Source organism: Convolutriloba macropyga, chromosome 5, assembly GCF_964194025.1.
Source record: "Convolutriloba macropyga chromosome 5, txConMacr16.3, whole genome shotgun sequence".
Taxonomy (NCBI): Eukaryota; Metazoa; Xenacoelomorpha; order Acoela; family Convolutidae; genus Convolutriloba; species Convolutriloba macropyga.
The window spans coordinates 71,419,192-71,444,191 of NC_134472.1; the positions used below are offsets into that span (position 1 = coordinate 71,419,192).

The window sequence follows — 25,000 nt, forward strand, 5'->3', positions numbered from 1 at the left end:
TTTGGTGATCGAGGAAAGCTGGATGTAGTTGGTCGCTGATTCGGTGGTCGAAACGATTGTTGAGGAATTATTGCATTAACTTGCGGAGCAGATTGCGAGTTTGGAATTTGTAGTTGGTTTCTTTGACCTAGTTCCATATTTATGGCCAAACGTAATGCTTGGGCTGGTTCTAAGGTTTCTCGCAACAATTCCCGTTGAATTTCTGGATCTAACATATTTGCAATAAATAAGTCTCTAATGAGGGTGTCTTCTTGACTTCCGAGCTCACAATTTTCAGAAAGTTCTTTCAATTTTCCGAAGAAATGTTCGATAGACTCTCCTCTTGTCTGTTTCGTGGTGAGAAGTACATATCTGTCGAACGTAATGTTGCGCTGACGAATAAATGCTGTTTCCATGATTGTCCAAAGTTCTGCTGTTGAGAGACTGTCTATCTTGAGATGTGGGTTTTTACTACAGACAATTCGACGTCCTTCAGTGCCCAAACTGAGATATAGCATTGACACAGTCTTTCGATCGGCTTGTGCCCATGGCTTGTCTCCGCACATTATTCCTATCTCCAATTGTCTCTGGCACCGGTTTTCCCAGTTCATTTTTGATTGAGCGTTCCTCGCCAATCTTTCCCGCTCCGATTGTGCCGATGATCCCGTTATCGTAACCTCATAGATCGGTTCAAGTGGTAGTTGTACTGTTTCAGGTTTTGGTTCCAACAAAGTGTCTATTGTGATATTTTCCTTCGCAAGAAGCGCTAACTTGGCCTGCATCTGCCACTTTTCCCATTTCAGCGGCGGGTCTACACTAGGTTTATCCCAAAATGGCTCAATGCCAAGTGGAGTTCGTTTTTGAGCTGCTGACTGCGCCATGACGTACGCGAGTGAAAATGCGTACTTGATCTTGAGTCGCGAGTTGTGTTTGTGTTCTATGTCCTACTTGCGCGGCGAGTGCGCTTTACACAATTTCCAAATGAATTCGCTTAGCGAATCGCGTAAGGACTAAATGTATACTTTACTTGATTTGTAAAGACAGTTAATGAAGAATAAAATAAATTGGGCAACGGTACGCGAGAAGCAAAACTAAGAGAATGAAGAATAACGCAACTGTTATTCCAGAAGTCATAATAAAATGTGAACATTATTTTCCCGATGTGGGAAAATGGTAGCAACAGACAAGCATGTGAAATAATATTGATTTATGCACATGCCCCTCAGGAATAGGTACACTAATTAAATTAAGTACATCGTATGATAAGTTTACTGCACTAAATTAATTTATGATGTACGACATACTTTAAGGCTGTAAAAGGAGCCCACTACGGGTCTGCCTTAGTAGTCGTAACAAACTTAAACATAAAGATTGCATAAATGTATAAAATTAGCAATCATTCATTAATTGTCGTATTCTCTCGAAAGGAGAAACCAAAACTGTTCCATTTAATTTATCCCTCCTTCAATTAACGTTGCTGTAAATTTTTAACTGGTGCGGCGAGTAGTAATTAAAAAGGACCATTTAGAACAGAACATTTTAATGTTTAGGGTCGTTGGGGATCTCTGAATCCAGCCAACTCCAACTTGAAGTCGATTGTTGGTCACGCGTTCTGTCCGATACTGCCCCCACTGAGCGACAATGGGGGTGGGGAAGGGGGAGGGTCTGGGTGGGAACTGGAGCCCTTCTTCGGATGCAGTTACGAGGGGGTGGACATTCCAGAAGAGGAGAACGACTATAATGACCTTATGGTCATTGTAAGGAAGGTTAGTTGTTCAGGTAGAATTACCGCCCTTTCAGCCAGTTTTTTCTCTTGGTTGCTGGCGAGTCAATTAATCGGATCTTTTGCTTTTGTACCCCCCCCCCCCCCCCCCCCCAGTACAAACGGAAAAAAAATCCAATTAATGCTATTTTATCTTGATTCAGAAGAACAGTTTATGTGTGCTTGAGTTTGTTTTCATTTTGTCAAACAATTGAGAGAAATTGATGTCCGTATTGGGATCTATTCTTTCTGACCTTCCCCGCCCTCGACACAATACTTAAAAAGTCTTATAATTATTTTTAACGCCCCTGCCCCGAGTGCGTGTGATATTTGCTTTCAGAGAGTCGTTTAATATAACAATACATGCAGATTATTTGCAACAGGGTTAAACATCGCTGGTGGTCGACGAAACATAATAGATCTCATTATTGATTGGGTGGGGTATTGTGTATAAAATAGGTGCCGGAGAGAAGTCGATTAGATAAGAGGTCACATTGCTGTTTATAATTAATCTGTGGTTATAATGAGGCACGGTATAGAAGAGGAAATTTACAGCAAATGAATTATTTGTTGATTACAATCAAAAATGTATGACTCTTTGTCATTGAAATACAAAACGAAAATAAACTGCGGTTGGTAGAATATCATCTGCAGTTAGAGGTTGTTGAACCTTTATTTCAATTAATGTTTTTTTTTATCAAATTACGCTCAGCTTCGTATCTATATTTGAAAGTCATTTTACACAAAATAGATGCCATTCTTCATCATGTTGATTATGTTCATAAAAGTAAACGAGTTTGCAAGCCAATTTGAACAGTTTTTAAATGACATTTCACTTTTTAAGCTTAGAAGTAATTTTTAAATGTCAACGTCGCATCTCATTAATATGCGCATGTTTCTAACAAGAAATTGTTTGTCTTCTTGTTTCCTCTTTTCCTCGTTGTGAAATCATGGGAAATCAATTGACCGAAAAAAATGATATCAGCTTGAACAAACACTTTTTAACGTCATCATAAAAAAGTATTTTAAATGTCACTAGTCAGCTTCTGTAAAACTAGGTTGAGGGCCATTCATTAAAATTAATTAAAAGATTACTGCATTAGAATTTAAGTAAAGCTACCTACAGACGGGAGTGAGTATCTTTCAGGGGCCTTTGTCTTGCATCATTTCGCGGGCTGGTGTATTGCAATGTTAAATGCAACAAATTTTAAAACTAATTTCCGATTTTCCCCGCATTTTAATAGAAAAAAGTTAAAACTTTATGCAGTTTGATTGATATATATTAACAAAGAGGCGCGGTAATGTGCGTTCGCACATAATGTCCCGACTCCGCTCATCCACGTTTTGATTTAATTGTCTACCAGACGAGGAAGAGATACTTTCAAAGAGGAACTTTCAAAATTCACACATCGGTCAATAAACAACTAAGTCGAAAAAATAACGCTGGGTTAGGGGGCTAATGAGACATTAATGAGAGTACTGGACAAGAAAAATCAAATAATTGCAATTATTTTTTACGATCAAAACTCGATGTCCATATTTTAGAAAAACACTCAATAAAAAAATGAAGGTGGAATCAGATAAAATCTGAACTGAACAAATTAACCTGTACTTCTTATAAAAGATATGAGATTGGGTAACAGGTCTACAGAGACGAGCAAAAAGGGCGAAGTTCTAAAACACGCCTCGAACTTTGAAAACGAGCAATTATGGATTGATTCAATCCCGTATGTGTCAAGTTGGCGCATTGAGAAGGTTAAATTATTCCTCATAGGAAGCAATTGAGACCTGTCATTATCTGTAATGTCAGGCGACTACAAAAAGAACGGCAAAAACGAAAAATCAATTAAGTTTAACAAGAAAGCAGTGTTGCAACCGTTAAAATCAAGAAATTTTTATGACGAACAAAAAAATTTCAATTGCACATTTTTCAACGACAATTGGGTGGACCCATTAGTATGATAATGCGGCAAGGAAACAAAAAAACACAGCAATAGGAAAATATCCAAAAACCGTTTTTCTTACAAAAATGCGTAGTCCCAAAGCCAAGAAACCATTAGTTGGAACAAAACCATTGTAAACAATTGGATTTTGGTCGGCAGAAAGAGGTTGCCACCTGTGGTTAGAAAGGCCAAGCTGAAAAATTGACAAAAATAAACCAAATGTGACAAAGCTCGGAAATTCACGATTCTTCGAAAATGTATTTTCAAAAATTCCAACAAACCATGAGCTTTCAACTTAGAACAAAAAGAGATTAAATTACATTTGCTGAGGAGGCCAATTGTGCTTCTTATTAGTAAGATTGAATCATAAGACGACAAGAAATACAAAAAATACGGACAGAACTCATACAATACTTTCTTAAATAAATTATCAGAAACACAGTGTTGTAGCCAATAAAACTATAGGACATCAAATTTTAACATGACAAACATGGGTTTGAATTTTTGGCTTGGCTCTCCTTTGGCTTCAAATGCGTCTTCTCTGGAAAGATTTTTTGTGAAGAAGGCAACAAAAGGACCACAAATTTTGACAAGTACTGAAAACTCAAGAAATTCTTCTGAAAACAAATTTCTAAGCTCTAAAGACATTAGTCAAAACATGACCAACTGCAAAAATATTGCTTAAAGCAACAGAGATTTGATTAGGTCTGTCACCAATGAGACTAAGTTACTTGTTGACGACAATTAGAACAAAAATGGAAAGTACAAAAATATTTTCTTTTAAAAAATTAATTTAAAGTCATTAAAATCGTTAGCTACATTTTAAAGAATCATTTAAACATCCGTAGAAGCAATTAAGGCTTTTGATTGTCAAGTATCTATCGTACGACGACAAAAAGAACAACAGTTATCAAGAGAACGGTTTCGCAGTTGTTAAACCTATAACATCTTTACTGAAATCTTTAAAAATGTTATTGGCGTATTCTTTCAATGCCATTTGGATTTTTCGTTAATGTGATTTTTCGAAAAGGGAAAAAGTTAGAACCTCAAATATAGGCAAAAATGCGAAAATCATAAAACTTATCAAATTTTGTTACAAAGCCAAGAGACCGTTAGTTTAAAAAACACAACTATAAAGAGTACACTATATTTCATTTGTAATAAGTTTTGGCTCTGTGTATCTTGAGACTAACCTACATCTGGACAGAAATAAGATCAGAAATTAGCAATTTTCAATTTTTCACTGAGAGTTTCTTCGAAAAATATATTTAAAGTCATAACAGGCATTAGATAACAGCTGAAAGCTTTGTATAGTTTCATCTACGGCTCATAAGGAACCGAATTGTACCTTTGATTAATGAGATGAAATATTGAGGCTGCAACAAGATTGATAAATGAAATCAAAAAAAAAAAATTAAATTTGCCGAAACACATTGTCAAAGCCATAAAAAAATTTAGTTTTTCTCTGAAGACATTACATATAGTTATGTGGCCTCATTTTGTTGTTGCATATAGGCTCTGTCAATATTTGGGTCGTGATTTGAATTCATTCTAGTCATTAATTAACATTAAAAGAAACAAAAATCCAAAGATGTTTTGAAAAAGACTGCTCCCAAATGTAATCCGAATAGTCATTGATTAAAAGAATCACAGATGAATCCAAACCGAGCCTTGAGTTTACGTTTCCCACAAAAACTATTATTTATTCCATTTGTTTGCCAAATGGATTAATTTGAAAATGAAGTAATTCAATAAACCCAAAATAAATGATGCATTTTGTATAATTTTTGGGTTAATTTTTCGAAAATTTGGCAAAATATTAATTCAAGAACATTCCTATAGGAAGTAAAAGTACAACTAGTTTTTTTTGGGGTGTTTTCAAAGATTGTGACAGCAGTAGTTCGATCTATACTTCTGACATATTTAAACAAAGTGGGATAAAAAAGCGTATTTGAAGACATTTTTGATTAAAAAAGTCTCAAATTCGAAAAAATTATCAACCAAAAGACTCGGATGAAACCAATCGGCAAGCCTACTCTATCCCTAAAAGTAAAACCAATAGCATTGTTATTAACAATTTTTAGCAAAATTTGGTCAAAAATACGGAAAATGTGTATAAATTTGAAAGGAGAATGTGATTTTAAATCCACATCCTACGCTGAACGGACTTTTTGATGATACCAGTCTCAACTATCTACGATGAATACATCTATCGACCAAAATTGACTGAACAAAAAACCCACAATTAACTGCTATTTTGTAAAGTCCTCGGTGTAAGAGCAAAATTTAAGCGCCATCTTTTTTGTCTTTTTATTCGTTTTCTCATGTTGTGTTGTTTGTTTTCGAATGTTACTGAGCATTCAAATGTATTAGTTCAAGAGTAGCATTTTGTATTTGCTAGGTTTTTTCTTAGTTTTTTTGTCTGTAATATGTGTTCATGTATTTATTCTATGAAGGGAGGAGAGTGCACTTTGTGGGAGAAACTTCAGCTGGCTGCCAAGATGAACTTCTCTGCACTGATTGAGTACGACCCAGACAAGTCAATTGACATGGAGGAGCTGGCAGGTCTGTAGATTCACTCTTCATTCAATTGTTATCAGTTTTAGCTTTCAGTTAGAGCGTCTGAAATTATTCCATGCTCACTCTTTTTATATTGTGTAAAATCTGAAAACACTGTGACACAGAATTTTTTCGTGCAAGATCTGGCAAATGTCTTGTAAGATCTGAGAAGAACATGCACCACAGGCTATGAGCAAAAAACAGTTTGTCAGAAATTTGCCTGAATTTTTGCGATAACTGTTGATCGGGGAAATAGATAACGAATGTCAGTATTCGCATTGCGAGACATCTTTAATCTTTCACAAGTTGCATCTAGTTTTGGAGCATGCAAAGACTGAGAACTCCGTTAAAAGAAAACAATTTTCAGCCGTTTTATACAAATCATCGGAAAATACTTCAACTTAAACATGATCTTTGTAGATATTTAGAATAGAAATAGACGTAATAAAAATAGTTTGACGATGAAGTATTGGCCAGTTTTGGCGGACATCCCTAGTCCCACTACGACTGTTATCTTGCAAGATTCTTTTCTATGAAAGTTATATTGTTTATCTTCTAAGAATCTTACGCGAATCACGTTTCATTATGTATAGTCTCGCGAGAGTCTTGAAAGAATCTTGCAAAATAACTTTTTTGGGCTATGGCTCATTTTTTCTGAGTGGTTTTTTCACGAATCGGAGTTTTCATTTGTTTTAAGTACTCTATGTTCTCGCGAACACAGTCAAAAGGAAATTTTGTCAGGAAGTGTAATTAAGAGCACCGCTTTTGTTTAGATTACGCCAAGGACGCGGAATACGGAGAAAGCCCAGGTAAGTTCAACTTAACTGTTTTTCTTTTCATTATTGTTACCCAGGTCTGTTAATTTATGAAACTGTGCTAATACGGAAAATGATATTATTGGCGACATGAGCTCTGAAAATATAGAGCTGACTAAATTTTTCAGAAAAATTGGAAAATTTTATGTTGCAATTTCTTATTTCTTCCTACTTATGTCTTCAAAAAAAGGACAAAAAATTTGGAAAAAAGTTGATTAAAAACTGAAATTCTTGAGGCTAATGTCCTCAAAAACAAATTTAAAACTTTTTCTGTTCATAACCAATACATACACCTCCAAAATCCGAGTAAAAAGATCCTGTTTAAATAAGATTGTTTTAAAGTGAAATCACGCTCGGTGAGAGACCCATTTAACAAAAAAAAACTCACGGTGAAGAACTTGGAAAACTGCAGGCTTTTTTGCTCAAAAAAAGCCTAAAAGACCTTTTGACTTTCAATTTAGGGCTTCCCATTAGCGTCAGCACGATAAACATCTGAAAGACTACCGACTGTGTTTTACTTGTTTGACTCGTTCCGAAAGATCAAATTCTTTGCAAAATTTTCAAATTCAGCTTACAAAAAAGTAACATTACAGGTACTAGATTAAGAGAACTAAAATTGGCTAAGAAAATTATGATTTTTTTGCGTAACAAGAGCAGCCTCTGTTTGTCAACTAAGCATATGACCCTACATGATTAAATAATAACACAAAACATCAAATCTTTCCCGAAAAAATTTTTCCCGAAAACCAGTGATGTCTAAAAACAGACCACTATCAACATGTTGCATAAGTTTTTGCAATCTATGTGCCTAGAAACTTGACACCAGGCTTATAACCCACTTTTCAGAAAACTATTGAAACATGAAATGAAAATGAACAAAATGTTTAAAAAATTTTTAGATTGAGTGGTTTCAAAAGCTATTAAAAATTTAACTGTATAAAAAGTTCTGGATCTTTTTCGATTGTGTCTCCAGCTGAGCGGGTACATATTATTTGTGCCCCGACACGCGCTTGTCATATTTTTAAATTGTCATTTTCTATGTAATGGCACGTGCTCGGTAACTGGGGGTGCATAACGTACGGGGGGCACAAACGGAAAATGTCCAAAGTTCTTCCAAAACTTAGCTTTATTCAACATTCTACAGCAGATGACACTTTGGATTTATACCACCAACATTAAGGTGGCAAATTTAACCACAAATTAAGGATTTTTAAAAAACTATTTCACTAGAATTAATACAAAACCAATGTAAAAGCATTAGCTGAAAGCACTTAAAGGAATAAGTCATGTATCAACAGATTGTCGATTAGACCCCGTTGGCCCTATCAAATATTGTGTAAAATACGTACTGATGACGTGAGAAGCATAAACTAAATACTAACTTTCAAAAAATATGTAAATCTAACTAAAAACAAACTCTAAATAGTTTTTTTGATACTTCATTAGAAATCAAAATTAACCTGCCATTAATGAGCCGAACCTGAACTGGTAACTCTTTGAGCCCAATCAGTAGTTACACCAATATTGGTACTTATTCATTACTACGGTCAGTTTGTTCAAATTGGGAAAGCCCCTGGCATTTTGAAAGTTTGTTTAGTTGTCCAAATGTATTAAAAATGCCCGAATACTCGGATTTTTTTTGCGTGGTAAAGTTAGTTGCTCGTCATGCTAATGTGAAGTTTTGGTCAAACAACAGCCTGTTTATTTAAATCCGTTCTCTTGCTTTCTCTCACTGTATATGATTCTAATAGGTTGAAAATAATTGCACGAGTTTCATTTGCTTAATGATTTAACAAACCAGCTGCTGTATTAGTTAACTAAATTAACTGCAAAAAGAATAGAGATCAGAGATCTACTTAGACATACTATCTCTTTAGGCGCGACTAGGCATGACACCGCTGCACCGATGATCCACTGTGTTTGCACTCCTTTAAAGCTAAATATATATACCAAATCATGGGTTTTTACAATACCAAAGAAAACAAACAAAATGAAAAATCTTAAAATTTTTGTCAGATCAAAATAAACTTCAGATTTGAAAAACTAAATATCAAAAATGTCAGTTTTTTTAATATTGCAATCAATAGTACCACCTTTTTTTCGCCTGTTGATATGTTCATGAATCTTCTTTGAGTGAAAAATAACAGAAATGCAGTCAAGACGAGAAATTCTACCAAGACGAGGAATTCTACCAAGTTTCTGGAATCTAATTTTAACTTCCGAAATTGAAGAGCATGTTAGTACGTAATGCATAACTAAATTGATGTCACGAGAGTTTAAAAAGAGTTTGTAGGAACGTTTCATAAAGATTGTAACAATTGACAAGTCTCTGTAGTAGTCACAAGTTGGTAGTGAGTTTACTTCTACACTTTATCGACCGTCGCGATCAATGTTGTCGATTTTTTTATAGCCGATTTGTCAAATTGAAACTGAATTATAAATGCAGTCGAACAAATTTCTTGCAATTGCATGTTTAATTAATTATTTTCTGTAGTGATATGGTTTATTAATTTTGTCTTACTTTTTTCTTGAGCATTGTTTCTGAGTTCACTTTTTGATGAAGCTTTTTATCAAGCATTTCTTTTTTCTGACAATTGAGCAGATTTCTCTCAACAACTGATTTCCAACTGATAACTATCTGCAATATGTAGTTACTTAGTTTAAATGGCCAATATATAGGTACTTAATCATATTATATATTAGGTACTCAATATAACTTGATTAAGTGCCTACATATTGGCCAGCTATACTAAGTAACTACAAATTGCAGATTTTTATCAATTGGAAAATCAGTTTTTGTGAGAAATAAGCTCTTTTTTTTCAGTAAAAAGAACGTTTGATTAAAGGGTACTTAAAAAATGAAACAGAAAAATGCTCGAATATAAAGAAGACCAATTAATAAGCCATATCACTAGTGAAAACAATTCATAAATTCATAAAACATGGCATTGCAAGAAATTTGTTTGACTGATTTTTTATCAGCTGCGTTTTTGTAAAAACTTGAAAACAATGATCGCTACGATCGATAAAGTGTAGAAATAAAACTCACCACCAACTTGTGACTATTATAGCGACTTTTTAGTCTTTCAGTTGTTACAATCTTTATCAAACTTTCCTTCAGCGTCCTTGTATCCTACCTTTTTCAATCTGTTTTTTAAGTTAAGAGATATTTCATAAATTTGTTTTGTCACTAACTGCGCAATTCTATTCTAACAAAGCGTCAAAAATGACTTTGCTGGCGAAAAAACTTGTTTGACTTCGTTCCATCTCAGTGCAATTTTTATTCTTTGATCTTGTGGAAGCTACAATAACGCCGACACAATTCACCTTGAGGCAGAGCTGCTCAATTTTGCTTAGAAAATATAATTAACATAACTTCACACATCGATTGCCGACGTGATTGAAATTCATAAGTTACTAAAAATATAACAACACCACGGTATTAGAGGATTTTGTGAGAATTAGTTTTTACCAAGGCTTCTCTTTCCGGTATTAGCATAGAGGACTTAGCTGCTTGTTTTATGGTGGCAATGTTTTTGCGCAACTAATTAGAGGGGACTTTATGGCCGGCGTGCTCGAAGACATGAAGGAATTAGTGATGTACAGATTTTTAATGAAGGTTGAATCCACACCTTTCAACTGTGATAAGTCAGCCAGGTTTATGAGCAGTTTACAATGGGTCGCTTTTTGTTAAGGATCGCTGATTGTTTTCCATATCTCAAATGCGCTCCAATGTTTGGTAATAATGATAGCAATTTTACATTTGCCGTTGTCAATTCTCTTTTTACATCAGGCTAACTAATTATTTAACTGTTAGTTAGGACAAAGAGGTACGGCTCAAATTCTAACCGGTTAATAGAGGATATGTTTAAATGCGTGAATTTATTAAGGCATCTCTCGAAAAGACAAAATGAATAAATTTATGAAATTGAAACCAGAATGTTTGAACTTTGGGGTTCCCACGTAAAAACTTAAGAATTAGAGGAAAAAGGCTCATATGTAAATGATTTGCGCTAATTTTGAGATTTGGTTGCCCTAGTCCAAACGTAATGTCAAAATTGCAAATATTTGCAAATTTTTCGGGATTATTGTCAAATTTGCAAATATTTGCAACCGAAGGCGAAAATTGTCAATATTTACAAATTTGTAAAAAAATTCGTACCTAGTGGATGGATGCATTAGCTCATCTTGTGTTAGATACCAGCTGCTGTTAACGTTCTGAAGTCCTATATGTAATACCAAGATATGTAGTAATGGCTCAGATTGGTCACCGATACGTTTTCGAAACATAAAAATGTTAAGCCTAAAAAGAGCGCAATCGATTTAGTATATTAGTAGGCTTAACGAAAATTATGTTACACGAACTTTTGCTGAGCTTTCTATGCATATTAGATGTTAAATGGTTAAGAAATTATGACGTAATACTTTTCTCGCTGCTTTATTTAAACAGCGCATTGTTCATTTAGTTTACTCGGTAACATCCTCCGGCCCGGAAGAAAATGTTGGGAGGATCGGTACAAGCTTAACGAGCGGGCGGACGAGCGATCCGGATGACGTGCGTAAGACGGCGGAGCGGGCGACGCTGTCGGAGCCGAACCGAAGTTCTTCAATCCGAGCAGTGGGATAGTAACCCCTAGGGTTGCTTTCTTCAACGATCCAAACTAAATCACCAACATTGAGGTGACGCTCGGCAGGCGTCTGCCACTTAGATCTACGGTTCAGTGCAGGTACATACTCCTTAAGCCAACGTGCCCAAATTGCATTGGCGTAGGACTGTGCACGGGCGTACCGCTTACGATGATCGAACTCGTCGACGCCAACGATAGACGGAATTCTGTTTGCTTGGTTACCGAGTAGAAAATGGTTAGGTGTTTTTGCGCCTAGGTCGGACGGGTCGGCGCTTACGGGCGTTGAGGGACGTGAGTTTAGTTCGTATTCGACCAGACAAAAAGTAGTGTTCAACACCTCATCTGTGAGGCGACGCGTACCGACGATAGTGTACAGTACTTTTTTAAAACTTCGAACTAGCCTCTCCCAGATGCCACCTTGGTGTGGCGCACTGGGTGGATTGAACCTCCACTTAATGCCCTTATGTGCAAGTTCGGTGGCAATGTTAAGCGTATTCCATTTTTCCACACATTCACGGAGCTCTTTCTCCGCTCCAATGAAGTTCGTACCATTATCCGACCAAATCATAGCAGGAGTACCCCGACGGGAGACGAACCGCTCCACTCCCATTACACAAGAACTAGTGTCCATGGACGGGACAACTTCAACATGGACAGCTCGAGTAGTGAGACAAGTGAAGAGAAATCCCCACCTCTTCTCGGTAGTACGACGAACTGTGACGTAGAAGGGGCCAAAGTAATCAACCCCGGTGTTGGTAAAGGGAGGAGACTGGTATGCGAGTCTCTCCTTTGGGAGGTCTGCCATGATGGGTTGAATGGTTGCTGCACGGAACTTTCTACACAAGACGCAGTTTGATTTGATGGAACGCAGCGTGGAACGTAGTTTAAGGATGGCATGACGTTCCTGTACCTTTGACCGTAAGTAATCAATGCCCTGATGGTGGTTCTTCAAATGAGTATGCCGCAGAAACAATTTAACAAAAGTATGACGCGCATCCAGCGCGATAGGATGCTTAGTGTCGAAGTCAATTTCCACTAGCCGTCGGAGTCGACCAGAAGAACGGATGAGACCATGGGGCCCAATAAACGGAGTAAACTGAGCGATGCGGCTGCTCTTCTTAACGGATTTGTTGTCAAGAAGATCCTTTCTTTCAGTATTAAAGGACTCTCCCTGAACCAAGTACTGGAGATGACGCTCGGCTTCGTCAAGCTCAACAGGGTCGGCTATGCTGCCGTCTACGGTACGGTAACTTTCATGAGATGGTAAAAGACGGAGCACATATGCGGTGACACGAAGTAATTTTTGATAAGAACTGAACTTATCAAACGGGATTAGATTAAAGCTTTGTTCCTTAGGTGGCTTGGTTACGGATGCGGCTAGAGATGAGATGGAGTCATCATCTTGTTCCTTGGTTACAACGCCGAATTTGATGTTATCAGCGACGTCAGTATTTGGCACAAAAGGGAATTGCTTAGTTCTCAAGAAGTCAGGACCCCTCACCCAGCTACTTGATTGCAAAACTTCAGCGGACATGCCACGCGTGCCAGCATCTGCCGGATTATCACAAGTGGCAACGTGGTTCCATTGATCAACGCTGGTGTTCTCCAGGATTTCACTAACACGATTTGCAATGAAGATGGGGTGTTTGTTTGTTGAGTTTATCCACTGCAAGACGATGGTACTATCTGTCCACATAAAGACTTTATCCACAGTAATCGTTAATGCTCGACAGATTTCCCTTTTTAAACGGGCAGCGAGGAGAGCGGCTTGTAATTCCAACTTAGGAACTGTCATTACCATCATAGGTGCAACACGGGCCTTGCCCAAGACAAACGCCAGCTCTGTTTTAATCTCCCCGGAGTTGCAAGTTACTTGAGTGAGCCCTAAGAAAACCTACTGCACTGAATACGTCTTGCGAGCTATCACCAAACATGTGGAGTTCAAGATGTTGGAATGGTCCTGAAAAGTAACTTCTCGGTATAGTGTTCTCAGCTAACCGCGGCAGTTCAATACACCAGGCAAGGAATCTATCAACTGTGTCCTTAGGTAACTCGTCATCCCAACTTTGTCCATTGACACGCCAAATGTCTTTCAAGATTAACCGAGCACCATCAGTGAAAGGTGCGACAAGACCAATTGGGTCGTAGACCTTTGACACAAGACTTAAGACCAAGCGCTGTGTTAAACTTTTCGTGATGGTGCTGTTAGTGCCCCTACTCACAACCAGAGTATCGTTGTTGTGATCCCACTTAAGCCCAAGCACGTGCATTGATTCCTCCTTTGATGATACGATGACCTTCGGTTCAGTGGATTGAGCAGACCCATCAATTTGGTCAGCCAGATCTGGTACATTGCTTACAAACTTAGTAAGCTTGAACCCACCTAGATGAAGAAGATGTACCAATTCCTTCGACCTAATGAGGGCCCTCTCGGGGGATTCCACTGAGTCCAAGTAATCGTCCATGTAGAAGTTCTCAAGGACGGCTTTCGCAGCTTCTGGGTACTCCTTAGCATTATCGCGTGCCGTGCGCTGAAGTGCGTAGTTGGCGCAGGTGGGCGAATCTTTTGCCCCAAAGATGTGGCGCGTATACTGGTGTACCACAACATTTGATGTGGGGTCCTCCCGCCACAAAAAGCGCAATGATGGTTGATCACATGGCAACACTCCAACTTGGAGGAACATTCCCTCGATGTCGGCGGATACGGCAAATGGATGTTGTCTGAACCGTAGGAGTACATAGATTAGGTTTTGCAGTAGGTCAGGTCCGGTGAGTAATGACTTATTAAGAGATGCGCCATGGAATTTTGCTGTTCCGTTTAGTACCCTACGAACCTTGCCCGGCTTGTTCGGGTTAACAACCGGATGGTGTGGTAGGTACCACTCTCGTTCCGAGCGACTTTCCACCTTATGAGCATCTTTGACCCTTACTACGTAGCCTTTGTCTAAGTCCTCTTTGATGGTATTCGAGTACTTTTCCCTTAAAGTCTGGTCTTTCGTCAGCCGCTTTTCCAAAGATTTCATTTGAACCAGCGCATTGTTCATTTAGTTTACTCGGTAACACATCTTGTGTTAGATACCAGCTGCTGTTAACGTTCTGAAGTCCTATATGTAATACCAAGATATGTAGTAATGGTTAAGTGACTCTGCTTGAAGTCACTGAGAACTTCTGGCGTTTATCGAGAACCAAGAAGCTGTTCAAGATATTAAGTCAGAATTTCGAAGTGACTTCTGCAGAGTCACTTAACCACGCTTAAAACACGAAACGAGCACGTTTTAAAATGACGAAAGTCAACGAAATTCAACTTCTGGCTAAGTAGCAACTTCTGGCATTTTGACTTCTGGCACTGCAGACTTTCGGCATTTTAAAATGTGCACGTGAGTGTTTTAATGGTTACTATTTGATTCAAATCTTTGTAGCTCTAACTCTAACGAAGTTCATAGCAATTATTGTAAACGTGTTGTCTTTTTTAAGCAAATTTTTGCTTGACCATTTTACGCTTTTCTTCTAGAACATTCTTTGACTTCTCAACTGACTTTTTCACGCTTTCGTTCTTCATTTTTGAGTGATCTCTATTGCTCTCACTCCGAAGTAAAGCTTGTTGCTAATATAAAGTCGGTTGCAGCATATCAGAAAATAGGGACTGATAGCCGAGTGGGAAGTGCTTATGGTTAGGGACCAGGAGGTCATTGGTTTGAATCACTGCGTGGTCATCTGGTTATTAATCGGGAGGCATTAGTCGGTTTATGTTTATATAATTGATTTTTGGAGGAACAAGAAACGAGTAATTCGATTTTGGTTTTTTTTCTGAAACTCTTTGAACGATCAAATATTTCAGTGGTGTACGCTCTTGCGGTGTACGCTTTTGGCTCATTCATCGAGGAGTTGTACCACAATGGCTCCCACCCCCACCTCACCCTCTCCCAGGGACAGACTACCATCATGCGCATCGGAATCAACAAGACCAGTGTCCTGTTCGTCGCCACCTCATTCGTAGTTCTCACTCTCATATCCCTCGCTTGGCTGCTTTTCTATTACATTCAGAGGTTCCGATACCTCCACAACCGCGACAGAACCAAGGTACTTCAGTTTAACTTGATGCCTACGAATATTTTTTAAAACATTAAGATTGGAATCCCAAATCGTGCAAACTAGTAGCGACGCTATTCTTTTTTCGGATCTTTTCCGTTTGTGCCCCCCCCAGTAGCTTATGCGCCCCCTAGATACAGCACGTGTCATTACATAGTAAATCATAATGTAAAAATATGGCACGAGCGTCTGGGGTGCAAATAATATGCGCCCACTAAGCTAGGGGAGGGGGGGGGGGGGGGGGCAGAAACGGAAAAGATCCCTTTTTTCTTTTTTTTGAAGACCAATAAGTGTGCATGTAATACGAGCGCTGTACCGATAAAGTTTGTTAGTATATTCAATTTAGGATTCGAAAGTGATAAATGAATGTCTATATACTGCGCTAGATTTTGAATCTGCTTACGTCATCAACTTCGTCCGCTATTAGGCAAGTCTTTCGAAGCTGTTCGAGCATTCTGCCGTCGATTTATTAAACCATTGACAAACAGGCTTAACTTTGTATCGAAATTTTTTCAATGGCCTAGCTCTGAATGGAGGTCGTACTTAGAGTGCAAGTTAAAGTTTTTAATTCAAGTCTTATTTGAGACAACTCTGTATATATACTTAAGTGGAAAAAATCTATATTTGTGTTAGGTCAAATAACAAGCTCTTGCTTAAACTAAATCTTTAACTCGGATGTACTCTTAGGTACAAATAAAAACCTTTCAAGTTTTCACGAATATTTGTTTTATTATGAATAATGCTCATATGAATAATGCTCCTCCGGTCTTGTTAAATTATCTACGTTTACGTCTATCCCATTATACCCCCCCCCCCCAGCTTAGTGGTCAGATTACCTATAGCCGCCCGTCATGGTAAATATACAATAATTAGGGTCTATAATTTCAGGGGGGTATAATGTGAAATACCCCGATTTTTTCTAAAGGTGATTGTGTTTTTAGCAAGGAATTTGGGTACAAGTTTCAGAGCCGGAGAATGTTTTACAAATTCAAACGCTTTGTTTTTGCCTTCGCTGACACCACATTCTTCTTTCATCTCTGTCGATCGAGGAAGCCCTATCAATTTTTTGCGGCTTCTCCGCCAACTATGTAAAGTTAGCATAAAAAATGGACAGTTTATAGAGAAATTATTGTAAATGTGAACATACTTTATATTGAAACGCAAATTTAAAGGAAATTCATTGTACTTTTTTCTTAGACTCCGAACTAAGCTTACTGCTAGCTGAAAATATAACCTCTAAATTAAAATCCTCTGCAGCTAACAATTTTCAAAAAAATAGACACCACTGTTGTGTGAACAAAAAGGTGTACCTAAGCATTATTAGTTTGCTTACCAACATTTGCTCTTTGTGTTTATTTATTGTTTATTTGTTTGTGTTTTTGTTTCAGAAGCGATTGGCGGCTGCTGCGAAGAAAGCGTTGACTATTCTTCAGGTGAAAGTCCTCAAGAAAGGCGTTCATGTAAGCACCATTTTAGCCTCTCCTTTTCATCATTCTGTCTCTCATTTTGAAAAGAAATGAAAGTGCTCAAATAGCAACATCTGTTTGAAATTTGAAAATTGGCTTTTTGCGTCGGTTCGTTTTATTTCATTTCAGGCATTTTTTAAGTTGATTTATGTGTTAGCGGTCAAATATTTAAAATGTTGAAATGTGCGCATATTAAATTACTGCTTTTGATGTGTAGTAATTTTTGATGGATTAAAAGTAGGGCAGCAGGCCACACAGTGAATTCATAAAAAATGAGCGTAAAACAACATGTGCTTCATTTACAAGCATACGTGATCTTTTCAACATCTTTCGGAAATACTTAAAAGTCTTGGGTCTTTCCCATTATAGCCCCCCCCAATGAAATTATAGCCCCCCCCCATTATGGTATAATTACCATGATGGGGGGGGGGGCTATAGGTTATCTGACCACTAATTTGGGGGGGGGCTATAATGGGAAAGACCCAAAATATTAGAGAGGAACGTGCTTATATTCATAAACTGTGAGCCTCGACGAACTGATGAGTCTTAATGATGGAATGGATCTTTTCCGTTTGTGCCCCCACCCCAATCTTAGTGGGTGCACCCCAGTACGTTATGCACCCCGTAAACGCACGTGCAATATAAGCGTAAAACAACATGTGCTTCATTTACAAGCATACGTGATCTTTTCAACATCTTTCGGAAATACTTAAAAATCTTGGGTCTTTCCCATTATAGCCCCCCCCAATGAAATTATAGCCCCCCCATTATGGTATAATTACCATGATGGGGGGAGGCTATAGGTTATCTGACCACTAATTTGGGGGGGGGGGGGGCTATATTGGGAAAGACCCAAAATATTGTACTAGAGAGGAACGTGCTTATATTCATAAACTGTGAGCCTCGACGAACTGATGAGTCTTAATGATGGAATGGATCTTTTCCGTTTGTGCCCCCACCCCAATCTTAGTGGGTGCACCCCAGTACGTTATGCACCCCGTAAACGCACGTGCAATATAAGCGTAAAACAACATGTGCTTCATTTACAAGCATACGTGATCTTTTCAACATCTTTCGGAAATACTTAAAAATCTTGGGTCTTTCCCATTATAGCCCCCCGCCAATGAAATTATAGCCCCCCCATTATGGTATAATTACCATGATGGGGGGGGGCTATAGGTTATCTGACCACTAATTTGGGGGGGGCTATAATGGGAAAGACCCAAAATATTGTACTAGAGAGGAACGTGCTTATATTCATAAACTGTGAGCCTCGACGAACTGATGAGTCTTAATGATGGAATGGATCTTTTCCGTTTGTGCCCCCACCCCAATCTTAGTGGGTGCACCCCAGTACGTTATGCACCCCGTAAACGCACGTGCAATATAAGCGTAAAACAACTTGTGCTTCATTTACAAGCATACGTGATCTTTTCAACATCTTTCGGAAATACTTAAAAATCTTGGGTCTTTCCCATTATAGCCCCCCCAATGAAATTATAGCCCCCCCATTATGGTATAATTACCATGATGGGGGGGGCTATAGGTTATCTGACCACTAATTTGGGGGGGGGCTATAATGGGAAAGACCCAAAATATTGTACTAGAGAGGAACGTGCTTATATTCATAAACTGTGAGCCTCGACGAACTGATGAGTCTTACTGATGGAATGGATCTTTTCCGTTTGTGCCCCCACCCCAATCTTAGTGGGTGCACCCCAGTACGTTATGCACCCCGTAAACGCACGTGCAATATAAGCGTAAAACAACATGTGCTTCATTTACAAGCATACGTGATCTTTTCAACATCTTTCGGAAATACTTAAAAATCTTGGGTCTTTCCCATTATAGCCCCCCCAATGAAATTATAGCCCCCCCATTATGGTATAATTACCATGATGGGGGGAGGCTATAGGTTATCTGACCACTAATTTGGGGGGGGGGGCTATATTGGGAAAGACCCAAAATATTGTACTAGAGAGGAACGTGCTTATATTCATAAACTGTGAGCCTCGACGAACTGATGAGTCTTAATGATGGAATGGATCTTTTCCGTTTGTGCCCCCACCCCAATCTTAGTGGGTGCACCCCAGTACGTTATGCACCCCGTAAACGCACGTGCAATATAAGCGTAAAACAACATGTGCTTCATTTACAAGCATACGTGATCTTTTCAACATCTTTCGGAAATACTTAAAAATCTTGGGTCTTTCCCATTATAGCCCCCCCCAATGAAATTATAGCCCCCCCATTATGGTATAATTACCATGATGGGGGGGGGCTATAGGTTATCTGACCACTAATTTGGGGGGGGGGGCTATAATGGGAAAGACCCAAGATTTTTAAGTATTTCCGAAAGATGTTGAAAAGATCACGTATGCTTGTAAATGAAGCACATGTTGTTTTACGCTTATATTGCACGTGCGTTTACGGGGTGCATAACGTACTGGGGTGCACCCACTAAGATTGGGGTGGGGGCACAAACGGAAAAGATCCATTCCATCATTAAGACTCATCAGTTCGTCGAGGCTCACAGTTTATGAATTTTAATTTACTTGTTGCAAAAAAAAAAAAAAAAAATATTTTTACATAATGATTTACCATGTAATGACACGTGCTCTGTAACTGGGGGTGCATAACGTACGGCGGGGGGGGGCACAAACGGAAAAGATCCGATGGATTCTATCTACGAATAAAGGCTCGAGGCTGGCTGACTTTTTACGATACTTGGAAAAAAGAGTTACGTACCGCAAATCTCACGAAAGTTTTGGACTGTTGCCAAAAAAGACAGTCGGCAGAGAGCAGCTCGGGAGTATTTTGCCCGAATGAATTGTACTGGGTTTTTGCAATTACCACCAACATTACCATCACCTGACAGTGAGGCAAGCTGGTTTGTTTGATTTTCACGTGCCCAATCGCAGAACTAACATCACACAGTCATAATGAAGGAAAAGCACAACACCCTCACAGATCTCATGATCGATAAGTAGTAACGGACAGTTTTGGTGGTAACGTTTTATTAAGAGGAGCGAAAAGTCACGTTTGCTTAAAAGTAAGTTAAAATTCCGACATCCTGTAATTAGGGAATCAACTCTTTTGTTCTGTCATTTTTGATCCCCCGAAATATTACTCGGAGTAAGATTTGAATAGTATCATTTGAATAACTTTTCGACAAATATAGAATTTAGGAATCAAATTAACAGGAAACTCAGAGCTGCACAGCAAGAGTATTCCCAACAGTTCTTCAAAACGGAACTGGAACTTCATTCAGAAAAGAATTCGTAGAAATAAGAACAGTGTCAGTGTTAGAGAAATTGTGGAAAATGCCAGTACATTAATTAAAAAGGAAACATTTTTCATCGCTTTTTATAAAATTTTTAATGAAATGCGTGTTTTCAAAGGTCAGAGTATCCTTTAACACATCAAACGGTTTGAACAAAATTTTGTTTAATTTAACCTCCATCATTTTTCAAAAAAATATTTTCAAAGATTTTGACAGTTTAGACATCAATAAAGCTCCTGGACCATACTATATAAATACATGCGAATTGAAAATTGGAAAATACGTTATTGCTTCCCATGTTCAGTTAACCGTTAACGAGTGTATAAACAGTAATTTTTCCCACATTGCTAAAACAAGAACTTATTACACCAGTTCATAAACAAGGACTTACAATCTTTTGGAAAAAATTGTCCCACCATATCCGTAACACCAACATTTGCGACACTGTTTGAAAGACTTCTTCTCAATCAGTTAGAAGAGTCCGTTAGCAAAAACAATCTGTTAAATAGGAAACAATAGGTTTTTCTAAATAATAAGTCCTGTACAGATTCTGTACTCTCTATACTCTAATTCATTGAAACAGTAATAAAAAATTAGAGAATTATAAAAAAGTAGGAGCCAGTTAATATTTCATTTTTTTATAGTCAACAATTTTTATTTCTTTTAAGTCTCTCCTTAGCAATAGAACTCAATGGTTTAAACTTGGTAACGTATTTTCAGAAAAGTTGATTGTTAATGGTGGTGTTACTCAAGGTACAGTTCTCCGACCCCCTGTTTTTTATATGCGACTGATTTCTCAAAAAAAAATTAAGGTAAGTTTGCCATTATTCAGTTTTCAGATTAGACGAATTTGATCTCCCAATTTTGTTCCGGGGAAACATTTCAGGATAAGTCAGACGAGTTAAAGAAGAAACAGAAAAGAAAGAAGTTTAACTACTTGAATAAAAACCAGATGACTCTAAGCGCAAGAAAATTTTCTAATTGCGAGAAAATGCGGAATTTTCTAAATATTTCAAATGGTTCAGTTTCCGAAAAAAACTGTTATTGTTTTAATAGGCAAACTTTTAAAACCCGAACCCAGCTGTCGTTTCCTTGGAATACATTTTGATGCAAAATTATGGTTTGAAAATTTTCTCCAATGCATTTTAAGTAAAATGGCGACTGCAAAGCGTTCCTTATATCTTTAGAAGAATGAAAACCTTTTGCAAGTGAGAATTGTTGTTCTCAAATCAAACTGCTTTTACGTCAGTGCAGCTGTCGTGATCTTCTGAAAGTTCTGGACTTGCCAGCTGAACTTATTGAAGCTACAACGAAATATACAATTTTGAGGACCATCTCTATGCTTTAAGCCTTTTACCAGCTGCCTCAATATAGAACAAAACCCTGTGACAAAAAGTTCATATAAAGAAAAAATAAGCAAAAAATGCAGCAGCAAATCTGATGCTAAAAAGTATTAAGACGTGGAATGAGTTGCCCTCACGATTTAGAGTTTTGAACTCCTGGCACAATTTGAAACATGCTTCAAGTGACCTCCGTTTGGATCAGTTTGAAAAATGCCTGACAATGGAATTATCGGTTCTTTTAAATTTTATATTTAAATTTTTAAGCAGATAGGAATAGTCTCAGTGTGACCAATACTTTTAATAATGAAGAACGCATGATGATTCATACTTTGATATTCTCAACATATAAGTATTCAATCTAACGGTTATGCTCTAAATTTACATGTTTTCTCCAAAAAAGATGTTTTCTGTTTACAGGCTTTCCAAAAACTTAGATTTTTCCTGAGAAATTAAGAAGAAGATAAACGAACTTATGTCCAATCGATTTCGACAATTTTTGAGTTAAATAGAAAAAATGATCAATTTTTGGTTGTCATAAGTGGCTGTGTTACGGTAACAAATGCTTCTTTTTACTTTCTAATGAATGGATATTTGACCGCGCTCTATTTTATTGCAAATTTCATCTATTCAGGAACGTGCTATCCCCCGCCCCTATAACTAGTGATGTATTGATAGTGTTAAATGAACATAAGCTGTTGACTTTAGGATATAAGTGAGGATGACAACTGCTGTTCTATCTGCATTGATGACTTCCAGTACGGAGAGGCCATCCGGGAACTGCCCTGCGCGTAAGAACAACATCAACTACCAATTAATCGCTACTTTTCTACTCCTTTTTCTATTTAATGCTATCCCGGTGGCGAGGAGGAGGAAATAAACAGTGCAATATCTGGGCTGGCGCCGTTTTTTTCGCGATGTTTCATACCTTATGGAACTTAAAGGATGCACAGACCCGCGACCTTTCATCTGTAATCAATTTACAACTACTTTGCAGAAAGCGCTCATATCGTAGTCCCAGTACTTGGCATCATAACAGCAGAACCTCGAAGCATAAATCAATTAATTGAAATCATACACATTTTTTCGAAACAAACTTTATTTTTAACTATAATACTTATTCAAAATTTTGAGAAAGGTTAGAAAGGAATCGTTCTTAACTTATCAGCAAACGCTGCAAGTTATCTCAAGGCAAGCCATAACTTTTCCGGCTTGTAAAAAGTACTTGATTTTGCACGAGGCGCCGAAATCCCCTCCATTCAAAAATAAATGTTGTGATAAGATTCTTTTTTCTGGATTTTCAAGGAAATCTAAAATGCATCAAAAAATCAATGGAAACTGAATTTTGACCCGCATATTTTGAAGTGGGAGAGCGATATGAATCGAACAAAATATAATTAGAGGTAAATTTTTATGTTTTTTGAATTAGAATAGCACGAGTTCATTTTATCTGTATTTTCAAGTGAAACCCAACGACTGGAAACACATATATACGTATAATTGAAGTGTTTTGCTCATGTTTTCTCAAATTCTCAGATTAATGCAAGTCTTTTTTGTCTGGATAGCCTGGTCAAGGTAATTGTTTCTCGTTTTTCGCTTACACAGAAAAGATGGTTAAACCGCTGTCTTCCCTCAATCTTTGACAGATTGTCCTACATATTGTCTTGCATCGACGAAAATGCAAAAACAACACAATTGAAATTCAGGTTCATTTGAACAGCATGCAGACAACTCGACACCAGAAAGTCGATCGAAGGACTCGAAACTTATCAAAAAATTCAAAAAGAAAATGGTAAACGATGTTGTAGGAGATTCTTCATAAACCTTACTGAAACATCACAGTCTAACATAAGTCGTCTTTTTGCTACTATGCAGCTTCCATAAGTTCAGTCAAAAGAATTTCAAACAACTATGGGTTTTTTTCAAGAAATGATTCAGAATAAAGTCAGTTTGAAGACGAAAAGCAAGTGTTTTTGATCGAAATGCTGCACAGAGGTTGTTCAAAATTTTTGAAGAATTGAGAAGAAAATTGCGTTTGCAAGACTTTATTTTTCAACAAGATTATGCTACTGTGAATAAATCAAAGATTGCGCTGTTTTCAAAGAAAATAAGGGGGATGTACTGGAAGAGGCAGCATATAGTCCAGACCATGATCGAATTAAAAGCTTACGGACAATTTTGATCTACTGATTACAAAAACAGACTATTTCAATTACAGAAAATTTCAGAAAGAGTATCTGAAATTTGAATCAAATTGCCGCATTTTCGTTCAAAAACGTCGTTAAAGACGTATAAGAAGTATAGAAATTGGCTACTAGATCTTTGAGGAAATTGAGGCGTAATTTTGAATTACAAGCAAACTGATTCAGACTCAAAATTTTGTTTTATTGATGTTACTGACGATTTCAAAATCTTGATCTCTCTGCTCTAACCCCTGACAATAGGTTTTTTTATATTGTGTCCGCCTATAGGCTATTGGGCAAAATTTTGGTATTTTTTGGTATTTTACAGAAAATTTCAGAAGACAAAGTAATGGAAATTTGGATCAAATTGCCATATTGTCGTTCAAAAACGTCGTTAAAAACGTATAAGAAGTATAGAAACCGGCTACCAGATATTTAAGGAAATTGAGGCGTAATGTTGAATTACGAGCAAACTGATTTAGACTCAAAATTTTGTTTCATTGATGTTACTGACGATTTCAAAATTTATTTATCTTGCGTTTTATCTATTTATATTGCGTCCATCTATAGGCTATTGCACAATTTTTTTTAGTATTTTTAGGCGTTACTTTGACGTATTTGCTTTGAATAAACGTCAAAAATTTTCTGTGAAGAGGTTTTTTATTTAAACAGTTTTTTTTGTTCACCAACAGAAACTCAGCGTTTCTCAAAACCTGACAATACTTGTAATTCATAGTACATAGTTTTTTCAGTGAAAACAAACAAATGAAAACCCTTACGCATTTTTTCATACTTGAGTTGCAAGCGTTTTTGTTGCCTCTTATCTGAGTTACTAGCAAACTGATTTAGACTCAACATTTTATTTTTTGATGTTACTGACGCTTTCAAAATCTTGATCTCTCTGCTCTACCCCCTGACAATAAAATATTATATTGTGTTCACCTATAATTTAT

At 37.4% G+C, this 25,000-nt stretch overlaps 1 protein-coding gene across 1 annotated transcript in view; it reads left to right on the forward strand.

Annotated features, from left to right (window-relative positions):
* Nucleotides 1-25,000, forward strand: part of LOC142340225 (uncharacterized) — a 58,858-nt gene that overhangs the window by 27,709 nt on the left and 6,149 nt on the right. Inside the window, exons 4-8 of the mRNA XM_075390748.1 lie at nucleotides 6,141-6,249; nucleotides 7,017-7,052; nucleotides 15,525-15,766; nucleotides 17,164-17,235; nucleotides 22,573-22,655. Of these exons, the coding sequence (XP_075246863.1) occupies nucleotides 6,141-6,249; nucleotides 7,017-7,052; nucleotides 15,525-15,766; nucleotides 17,164-17,235; nucleotides 22,573-22,655 (542 nt within the window). The remainder of the gene's footprint in view (nucleotides 1-6,140; nucleotides 6,250-7,016; nucleotides 7,053-15,524; nucleotides 15,767-17,163; nucleotides 17,236-22,572; nucleotides 22,656-25,000) is intronic.